This window comes from Priapulus caudatus, unplaced genomic scaffold (assembly GCF_000485595.1).
Source record: "Priapulus caudatus unplaced genomic scaffold, Priapulus_caudatus-5.0.1 Scaffold951, whole genome shotgun sequence".
Lineage (NCBI taxonomy): Eukaryota > Metazoa > Priapulida > Priapulimorpha > Priapulimorphida > Priapulidae > Priapulus > Priapulus caudatus.
In genome coordinates, this window is record NW_014578012.1 from 102,114 (window position 1) to 113,377 (window position 11,264).

At 42.0% G+C, this 11,264-nt stretch overlaps 1 protein-coding gene across 1 annotated transcript; it reads left to right on the forward strand.

The window, feature by feature from the left end:
- The first annotated feature begins 63 nt into the window (after nucleotides 1-63).
- LOC106814609 (cAMP and cAMP-inhibited cGMP 3',5'-cyclic phosphodiesterase 10A-like) lies at nucleotides 64-10,402 on the forward strand. Its single transcript, XM_014818944.1, has 14 exons — nucleotides 64-419; nucleotides 1,095-1,282; nucleotides 1,680-1,788; nucleotides 2,082-2,266; nucleotides 2,732-2,884; nucleotides 3,018-3,149; nucleotides 3,378-3,553; nucleotides 3,934-4,026; nucleotides 4,876-5,062; nucleotides 5,586-5,728; nucleotides 6,222-6,305; nucleotides 6,471-6,621; nucleotides 6,907-7,062; nucleotides 10,370-10,402. Exons 1-14 carry the CDS (start codon nucleotides 179-181, stop codon nucleotides 10,400-10,402), a joined length of 2,031 nt encoding a protein of 676 aa, XP_014674430.1. The 5' UTR covers nucleotides 64-178.
- The last annotated feature ends 862 nt before the right edge of the window (nucleotides 10,403-11,264 follow it).

Below are 11,264 nucleotides of genomic sequence, written 5' to 3' on the forward strand. Positions count from 1 at the left end.
CGAATATTCGCGCGAAACAAAAGAGCACGCAATAAAGTAGGTGGCAGCACTACATTCGTGGCATTTTTTGAAGTTGGAATGTTTTGCTGTGATACCAATACATAACGTGATATATGACAATTTCTGCATATCTAAGAATGTAGACTTGTTATTTGAATGCAACTAAACGGTGCTGATTATGTCCTGTCCTGAAAAGCAGGTGTCTGGCAGGCGGGTAGCACCTTTGCCAGGTGGCAGACCCGCTACACCACAGGCACAGACCCTAGCACAAGCTCAGGAACAAGAGCAACCCGATGAAATCGCAAATCAGTTTCATGAAAACCATTATACTAGCGATCGACCTGGTTACATTTTCGCTGATGAGCGATTCTCGTCTAAAAGCGGCAGCAGACCACGTTCAGCAAATACCAATTATTATGGTAACACCCCCCCCCCAACAATAGCTGATTACAGATTAGCTCTGCATATTATACAATTATGTAATTATATGCTTTTTGCCTTGTTACTGGCGTTCCGGTTCAAGGATAGAGAACATGGGTCCCAATAAAACCAATGTAATTTGCGATCCCTCTTACTTGATGAAGCCTGTTCGCTGCGCTCTATCGTATGAGCATGATCATTGCTTTCTACACGTGCCATCTGCAAAGGATCCAAAGAAGTTTAGCTTTTTTGCCTCTGTCATTCCGTATTGGTTACGAGGTTACAACTTACAAGTTACAGGGATGCTCAAGCTTTGGCGGAGCGAAGAGCTACATGAGTAGAGCTAGAATATACCTATGACTATCTATGAAGTGTAGTAGCGTAGACTATGATTACCTCTAACAAAACCATGGGACTATAATAATATTAATAGTAAAGGTTTTTCTACAAAACATTTTGTCACACTGTGCAAATTAACACTGTTAGTGCATACATACAAACACACACATATACACATACAAACACACACGCGCGTGCATGTGTGCGCGCACGTACATGTATACTCATTGTTCAAAAAAATAATATATAAAAAATGGCTTGTGTCCTTAGTTTCTAAGTTGGTCAATTCCTATATTCTAATTTGTCATATTAATTCTTGTTATTTTCATTTTCAGGTATAACAATGAATGGGGCAAAAGAGTTTATTGCAGCTAACCCTTTCATAATGGATAATTATGTAGAAGAGAATGTAGGCATTGACACATTAGAGCTTTGGTTGAAACAAAAGAAGGCTGCATTGGATAGAAAAAGCTTCTTGGAGCTTGATGAATTGCAAAAACAAGATACTGCAACGTTAAATAGAGTAAGCAATTATTTTTCCTTTTTTGAAGTTGTGATTTGAATACATGTATCGTACCATTTTGCATTTCCCAATTATTAGGCAAACTATTTACAGAACTTTATAGGCTTATCCATTTCTGATATATCCTAAAGTTGTATGTGCTATGTGAATTAATAGGCCTACTAATAATGCTGCAAAGATAAGCTATCAGACACTTACAGACCTTTCTGCTTGCGAATATAAATAATCTGAGTAAAAACTGATCAAGAAATGATGGAAAATTATACTTAGATCCAATGATACAAAGGCATTTATGTAAATGGGATTCATGTACAATTTAAGATCCTTTGTTTACTCTGATTGCAGGATTGTGTTGTAATATTAAAACTAAATATGGATTAAAATTGTGTTATCGCAGTTTCAGTATGTAAATGTGCAAAAAATACAAGAAACCCTTTCACATGAAGTGTTTGATGTCCATGACTTCACCCCATTTCTATATGAAGTGGCTGGTAGCATAGCATCTGGTTTGTACTTTCAAATGTTTAATTTATGTTATATATTATTAAATATGCTTGACTGCCTAGTGGTAGTTAATCAGGTTTTCAGTTGTTACCGCAGAAACATAATTATTATGATGCATATCGCCATGTTTTCAAACATACACCTGCATGGAAAACTGAATCTGTATCACATTTGTCCTTGACAATGAATGGGAATTTTTATGCTACCATTGTCTTGATAAGCATGATCAGTCACGTACAAACAGTCACAAAGTATTTAAGATTAATTAAGATCAGCATTTACGATATAATTTTAGCTGTTGGGGCAGAAGACTTTTCCCTCTACACAATAGAAGCTGGCTCAAAAGAGATCACATTACATCAACCGGCATTCTTGGAAACTGACAGAGAAAGACTATGTTGGCCTGTTAGCGAGGGTACAACAGTTTCAGCTTATGTTGGTCTCACAAAAAAAACTCTGCTGATTGCTGATTTGCAAAACGTAAGTCGTGTATATGAGGACTACATTCATATCTCGCAAGCAGTGATAAACTGGTCATCAGTCTTGATGCTCGACAACTGTAAGGTCAAGAGTGGTGTGATGATTTGATTAGAAGTAGAACCCAGTAGTTACAATACAGGTTAAGAGTGGTCCATAACCACTTGAATCATAACCTAGACACTTATACTTACAGCACTGTTACACATGTATTTGTTTACTTTGTTCATTAATTTTAGTTTAAGATTATATAACCATGTTTTAACTTTCATGCTGTGCTACTAGAACTTTTTTTTAAGTATTTGTTTAATATGTTATGTAATATATTATTAAATTTATTTAATTTAAGCTTGATTAAAGTCCTACAGTATCATACCAAAAAATTGCTGATAATATAAACAATGATGGTAATGTCAGCAGAATGCTTTTGAATAATACTAATGGCTTTCCATATTACATACCGTTTAGGATGAAAGATTCCCACAAGGAGTTGGATTAGACAGTGTCAAAATAAACTCTGTGCTCTGTGTGCCATTTATCCAAGCAAATGGTGATTTATTAGGAATAATTGAACTGGTTAGAACTCTTGGAAGTCCTGGTTTTACCATTGAGAATCAACAGGTACTAAATATATGCACTTATATATATATATATATATATATACATGTACACAGGTACAACATTTGTATAATCAGGTACAAAAGATTGATGTTTATATGTTTTTACCTACGTTAATGATCATGTGGTTTTTCAGACTGCTACAACAATTGTGTGCTGGACTGGCTTAGCTATCCAGAACATTCAGGCTTGTAAGGCCCTGTCAAAACAGCAGGAGTTGAACGACTTTCTTCTCGAAGCCAGTCAAATTGTGCTTGATGACAAGGAGGTTTGTATGGCCACTTGTGAGAATGTGATATTAGCTAGATTATAATTTCATCTGTTAAATTATATAAAAATGTATAATCTTTAACGAAGCCAAAACTACTTCTTTTTGACTGAGACTAACTGGCATAGAATACTGAGCTCCTATTTCCCAGGCCAATGCAGGTTTACCATGTTAATGACAGTGTTTTGTAGCTCCCAGGCTCTGTTCCTTTATCAAACCTTCTTCCAGGGGTCAGACACGCTCATTAATCACATCATGAGCTACACGAAAAACCTGGTGCAGGCTGACCGCTGCTCGTTCTTCCTCATCGACCCCAGCACTGACCAGCTGTTCTGCAGCCTGTTTGATGAGGGCCAGGTCGATCAGCATGGAAGACCATTGTTTGTGAAGAAGAATGAACTCAGGTAGGTGATATAACGTCCTGTCTATGAAAAATCATCATGTCCGTTTGAATGTGGATCGAATTTTTAATTAGCTATGTTTCACATAATATTTTATACGTGTTTAAATGATACTATAATCGTATTTAAAATTTTATTTAGCTATATATTATTACTGTTCAAAATCTGTGAAAATTAGCTGCTGTTAATAACAAATAGGAGGTAAATATATTTAGTAGTCTCCCAATAATGGAATACTATTATTATAAACGTTTTTTTTGTGCTTGGAACATACCTACAATGCATAAAAATAATTTTTACAATTTATTTATTCATAACAGTAAATTTGTAAAAGGTGATACATTTTTTCTGTTCTTTATTCACAAATGTATGTGCTATTGTAGGTTTAGTATGAACACAGGGATTGCAGGCTTCGTTGCTAGAACTGGCCAGCTGGTCAACTCCTCAAATCCATATGAAGATACTAGGTTTAATAGGTAATTAAAGGGACAGTAGCCTCTAGGATTTTACTGCATACAACTGTACTTACTGTATAACAAATCGTCTATACCCACACGTATTTGTTACCAGATACCTAATTTAATTGTTATAATTAATTATACATCAACGCTACGAAATTTGAACGGCGCCATGACACCCGCGACCGTGCTGCCACCCCGAAAAAGTTGCGTATTTGACAATTTATTTTACACGTTACAGACCGAGGTCTAATCACAAAAGTGCAATTATATTTATACCTAAATGCTATTTAACCAAACGATATTCATTTTAGGGCAAATTTATCCATATTATAACTGAAACTATATGTCGTTTATAAGATATTAAAATTTTTTGGCTTTAAAATGAATAAATACAAAACACCCTCGGTCTGTAGCCCTTGGCTGGAAAGTGGTTTTGCGCAACTTATCAGATCGTGCGCTTTGAGTGGCGCCACCGTCGTTGTAATCAAACTGTAGTCGTTAGTTTTAAAACATTAAAAAAAAATATTTCTAATGGTGATTGAACCATGAAACTTTTTATGTAGCGTAATTATAACCTACATTAACTGAAAAGAACTCTAGAACCTAGAGTAAACTCTCCCTTTAACCTTGATTTTATTAAATGACTAACGTTTGTTTAAATAAAATTACAGCAGTTTTATCATTCAAACTAATCAAGGAGGTATATTTGCATACAGTTTATCAGTTAAATACTTCATAAAAGAGTTAGAAAAACCCAAGCAGAAAAAGTCTTAATGACGTAAATAATGTAACCTCTGTTCTCTCATTTATGCAGTTATTTTTTAATACATAAAATAACAGCTATAATCAAACACATTATTTCAGAGAGCTTGACCTGCTGACAGGATTTACGACCAACAGTATACTCTGCATGCCTATACTCTCCAACAACAAAGTTGTTGGCGTAGTGCAGATGCTGAACAAGCGAGGTGGAACAGCGTTTACTAACACTGATGAGTCAACTTTCAAGAGCTTTGCTGTCTACTGTTCTCTCGCTCTGCTCTACTCAAAAGTATGTGACACTAGACAGTAGATGGATCTCGAGAGAAATTACCCTCCCACACCAAAACCACAGATTGCAACAACAACTGATGACTTTAAAAAGCCTAATGAATCAATTGAAAAAGCTGCTTGAGATACTTATGTGAGCAGCAGATGTAGCAGATAGTATTGTCGCCTACTGCAACAAAATACTCTGACCTTCTCGGGAAGAAATTACCTCTCTCTTTGAGTTTCCACAAACTTGACTCCAAGTTGAAAATCAGGGTTGAAGTTTAATTATTAACAAGGCCAATATAAAACTGTGTGTGTATTGTTGATGTGTGGTAATTTTGTATATTATATATAATTGGAGATGTCACATGTTTGTTTTTCGTATTTCTATGTAAGCGTTAAGGTACAAAAGGAAAAGAATTCTATACCATAACCTACATAAAACATTCTATATTTGCTTTCTGATAGTACTTACTGACAGACTTTATTTATGCTGTTAACTAGTGGTGTCTGGGTGTAAACGCATGTTGATTGTTCTCTAGCTGTCACAGACCATGTACGAAGCAAAAAACAGACTGGAAGTGCAAGAAGAGAAGATTCGTTATCACCTTCACCCCCCTGAAGAAAGCTATAAAAACCTGCTTGCTAGCCCACTGCCTAAAAAGAACCCAAAAGGCTTCTTCAGGTATTGAGTAAATGACAGGCAATGTAGTTGAAAGCAGAAACAGAGAGCAAAAACTATGGATGTAAATTTTTGTAGCATTGCATTCTATTTCCAGCTGCAACTCTTAGTCGTATACCTGACATATGACTACCTTCTTATGCCTTGGGAGTGTGATCTATACATCTGGTGAATTGTGTTGGATGTTCACATGTCATATATCCACCTATGCTATTTTAATACCATACGTTGTCACATGTCATGGCATTTCATATTGCGTGAATAATGGTTTCATATTGGTTGTATAACAGCACAAACTATTTTGAGAATTACCGAAATTTCATATAATTATATTAATTAGGTATTGCTTTTATTTTCAAGTTAGTTATATTGCAATGTGTTTAATTTGTCTGTAAGTATCTGTGTTCAATTTTGGATCGAACTGCTACTTATTAGATACATGGTACTTTCCTGGTTTAGTATGGGCTCTAGTATATATAGTGTTCTTATATTTTAGATACGAATTCTACTGTATGCCACACATGGAGAAGTTGCCAAAGCTGTTCATCTCGATGGTGCACACTCTGTTTGGACCAGATTGGTAAAAAATACATCTACATATCCATGTAAATACAAGTAAAATGAATATTAAATTAGTATTGCTGCAGCACTTGCCTCAAAACTTCGCTTATTCACTCATGAACATTAACCATTGTGATCATTCTGCAAGTATTTCGCATAATTCTTAGCCTCACCTCTTCCCTAGTTTTGACCTCTCCAAGCTGTGCCGTTTCATCCTGACTGTAAAACAGGGCTACCGTGATGTACCGTACCATAATTTCAAACATGCCTTCACTGTGACTCACTGTATGTTCCGTTTCCTGCACGAAAATCCTACGACATTTCCATTGATGGAGGTAATTACCTGTGTAATCTTCAAAATGGGTTGATCTCCGTTAGATATACATGGCTTATACTGGTATCAATATTTAGGGACATAAATTATAAAAGGTGACAACTCAAGTTTCCAACTGCATGGTATATATAGATGGTTGTATGAGTTTAGCCAATAAATTGTATCACCATTCTAATATAATATGAAATCAACATGAAATCCAATGATTTATGGCTGTTAGTAAATCACCCATAAGTAAAGATTAAAAAATAGGAGAATGTAGTGAGACAGCTTGTTTTTTTTTTAGAGGAAAGCACTGATATTTGCGTGCATATGCCATGACTTGGACCACCAAGGCTACAATAACATGTTCATGAAGACAATGAAGACACCACTGTCAGTTCTGTATGCAGAATCTATCATGGAGAGCCACCATTACCAGGAGACACTATTCATACTACAGGTGTGGATTTTCACATACACCCCTCTCTATCCGCGGCACCTCTCTCTCTGTCTCTCTCTCTGCGCGTTCTCTATCTCGTCGTCTCTCCCGGCCACCATCGGCCTGACGAAGATCTCATTCATCCGTGCTCGCCTCTCATTTTCCTCTCTCTCTCTCTCTCTCGCTCTTCGTCTTAACTGTCGCCTTTTGCCTCTTTCGCGTCTCTCTCTTCACGCGCGAAGACTACTCTCTCTCGTTGCTCATGCTCTGTGACCTCCCAAGGAGGAGTTGCCAACTCGCTTCTCCCGCGACACTGCTCGAGCTCTACAGTCAACCTCGCGTCTCGCCCGGCGGCGCTGCGTCTCACGTCCGCCCGGCGCCGAGCGATTTGCGCGGCCGGCCCGCCGACTGAGTGCGCAGCAGTGCGGCAAATCTGTAAGCGCGGTACCCGGAGCGCAGCCAGCTTTCGGCGACCTAACCTGAAGTCGCATGGAGCCGGCGGGAAGCACGCGTGCGACACGATATATGCGGCCAGCGCTTCCTCAAGGAGCACTACGCTGCGACCACCTCGTCGTCAACACGGGCGCGCGGCCGCACCGCTGGCAGTGGTCGACGTGCGGAGATCCAGCGCGTTCTGCGGCGTGCGATCGAACCCCTGCGGAGCAGGCACGAGAAGATCCACGTAACGCGGCGCGCGTGAGTATCGGCTGTCGACGTGTGCCGCGAAGGCGTTTAGCTGCAGTCGCAGATCACTCCGCTCGGCGGCCACAAGGTGACCACTGCTAGCAACGCCGTAAGCGGCAGCGCGGTGGCGGACGCGGATTCTCGCGCCCACTCAATCCCGGTACGGCCAACCTCAAAGTCGGCACATCTGAACGTGCACGGCGAAGACCGGCGACCCGTGTCGCGTGCTTACTGCGGCGCGCCGCAGTTTCACGACAAGAAGCAACATGCAGCCGCAACATGAAGGTCGCCTCAAAAGCCGGTGCGGCCGGCGGCGGCATCGGCCGCAGGTGGCGTATGAGTACGCCGGACGGCCCGGCAGCCGGATTCGGCGGGGCAAGGGGTCGGGGTCGAGAGGGAGGGGAGAGGCGGCGGAAGCTCGGAGCGACGAACGACGAATAAGTAGGAGGAGGACGACTGACGGAGGAGGAGGAGGGACTCGGAAGGGAATAGACGGACTTGTCGACAACTAACTTCGCTCGGCAACATGGTCTTGCGGCCCGATGGCAGCGCCGCTTACGACGCAAACCTTCGTAACGCGGGCGGCGGCTGCGGCCTGCAACCGTGTCTCCTCCGGTTACTCTCTTTTCTCTCCTCAACTACGCAGGGACTGGCCTCCTCCGTCGCCCTCCACACAACACCACTGCGACAGCGCGAGGAGCCGGCGTGAGAAAGCCTGGAACATTCTCCACTCGACCTTCGACTCGGCGGATCTCTCTGCGGCGGTGGCTGACCTCGGCCTCAGCCTACTATCCAGATGCACACCGCCCACCCGCTGGCCAGACAAAGCAGGATTCCGTCGACAAAGCAGACTCATAACGTGCGGCGGCGATGAGGAGACTACCGAGCTCTCTCCTCGTCCGCAGGGGGATCGGGCCCTCTCCGCTCCGTGAATCTTCCCGCTCTTACTTCGCTGGCGGCAGCTCTGAAGCTAACGCCGACGTTCCCGCTTCGTCCCTCCTCCATTCAAGAGATCTTTCCTGGCTGTCTCTCTCTCCGCAGACCCCGCTGCAAGCAAGCACTTGGGCCGCCTCTCCCCATGCGGCAGTGTGGCAGGATGGGGAACCAAAAAGGGCGGCTTCGTCGCGAGAGATCGTTTTCTCATCGTCGACTAAGCAATCGCGACGATGAGCTTGTTGTTGGAAGTAGGACGTACGAAAGTATACATATGATCGTCAACGTCGGCCCAGCGTTAGGCAGTACTTTGAAGCTCGAGCCTTCGAGGCATTTTTTAAGTTGTAAGAAGAGATGTAATGCTGCTGCCCTCCCCATTAATTGTATATCATGGATTGTGAAAAAATCCTCTATAAGATGGATTAAAAAAAAATTCTTAAAGCTATATTTATGTGTTTATTAAGAATAGCATGAATCTATTTATTAGTGCAGGGAAACGAAATGAAAGCTATTACGAATCAATCTAGCACAAACATTTGAATCGTTGTAAATTTTAGAAAAATGTTTGTGTTCAATACGACATTTTAGTCGTTGAAATTTTTCCATCGCAGTCTTGTACGATATTCGTACTTGTAAATCTTGTATATGTAACATATATACATATGCCGCTATTTTGTGACTTATAGACGCATTTTATTATCTCTCGGTAAATGTCTAGAATGTAAAACGCATTGCATCTATATGCAGAAGGTCATGGGTGACAAGAAAGTTTGCAGTTTTAAATGGCTATCTTATTGTGCGTGTGTGTAAAATAGAAAACAAGGGGAAAAATCTGAGCAATACTGTTGCACTTAATATGTTCGACTTGAGCAAGGTATCTATGAGAAACGTTTTCACCGGCCTGTGTTTAGCCGAATTCTTTTGTTTTTCCAGCTTCAGTGCGTGTTCACTAACTAATGCTGATGGTGAAGAGAGCCTTCAGGTACAGAAAGACGCTGAGGGACCAAAACAGAAACAACTGAGGGTGGCAGTCCCGACCTTCATTATTGAGCATCAGACGGTGTTGTGGGCAGGGCTATCCATGGCAAGTCGAACTTTTTCTGGATTATTCCCTTCTGAATTTGGCGTGCAGTTAACCCCATTAAGAAGCGTTCTATCGGCTAGGAAAATACGGTATATAATATATATATTGTTGTTGTATAGAGTTATTCTTATAGTATGTTATCACAGTAGTTATTCTAACCCACTTGTTATAGAATCCCCGATATACCTCAGCCACGCGTTGTGCTGTTATGGACACCTTTCGCCCTTTCAGATTTTTTTTTGATACTAGTAAGATTTAGTCGAGTCCTCGAATGAAAAAGGAATCGAGGCAGGGCCCCGTCTGTCCATAAATCAATTGTGTAATGGACTTCTCGTCTTTAATGAATCATTGTCTATAAATATCCTACATAGTCCTCTATAGTAATACATAGTCCTTAGTATCGATAGTGTCTATGATATCGTTATGACTATATATGAATTTAAAAATGTCTTTTTTATGATTTTAAAAATGTAAAATTTAATTTTGCCACCAACGCGTCACGTGGCCACGACGTAAGAACGTCACAAGTAAGTCGTGTTCTGACAGGGGCCCCGGTTTTAGAATGTGCCCGCGTTTTTGCATTGGTGTGAGAGGTAGTTTGTATAAATAAGATAATTTGTTGTCCAGGGACTGTGTAGGCTCTCCCTCGAACCTGTTTAGCCGTTGACATGCGGATTGTTAGCAGGAACAGCGAATAGCTATCTAGAAGCACACGAAAAAATAAAACCCTCATGTGTACAAAACAGAGCGTGTACTTCTGTTGTTTGGTAACTGTCGATTGTGGACGCTCCTGAAAATACATTAATAACATATAAAGCTGTAAAAGCCGGTTTGTTGTATGTGAAAAGGTCCGGTTTAGAAAGTTGGTCGCAAGAAAGCAAGGGCGGGTGGCTAGGAGAGTGGAGACAAGAACGAGGAGGGACCCGCGGAGGAGGGAGGAGTAGGGTGGCGAGGTGGCAGACGAGACGAGAGAGGGCAGGAGTAGGGTGGCGAGAGGTGGAAGCACGGGAGGAGGCGTGGCGTGGAGAAGAGACGGGAGGGAGGGAGGAGTAGGTGGCGAGGAGACGAGACGCAAAGACGAGGAGGAGGAGAGTGGGCGAGAGGTGGAGACGAAGACGAAGAGAGGGGAGGATGAGGGTGGCGTGGGAGACAGAGAGAGGTGGCAGAGCGAGGTGTGAAGACGAGAACCAAAGGAGGGCAGGAGTAGGGCATGGCAGTGAGATGAATGAGAGGAGGAAGCGAGGAGGTGCAGCGAGGAGACGAGAGGAGTGGAGGAGTAGGGTAGGCGTGGGAGACGAGAAAGCGAGAGTAGGGAAGGAGTAGGTGGCGTGGAGACGGACGAGAGGAGGGAGGAGTAGGGTGGCAAGGATTTGTGAGACGAAGAGCGCAGAGGAGGAGGGAGTAGATGGCGAGGAGACGAGAGGAGGAGGAGTAGAGGTGGCGCGAGGAGGAGACGAGACGAGAGGAGGGCAGGAGGAGGTGGAACGAGACGACAGAGGAAGGGAGGAGGAGAGTGGCGCGA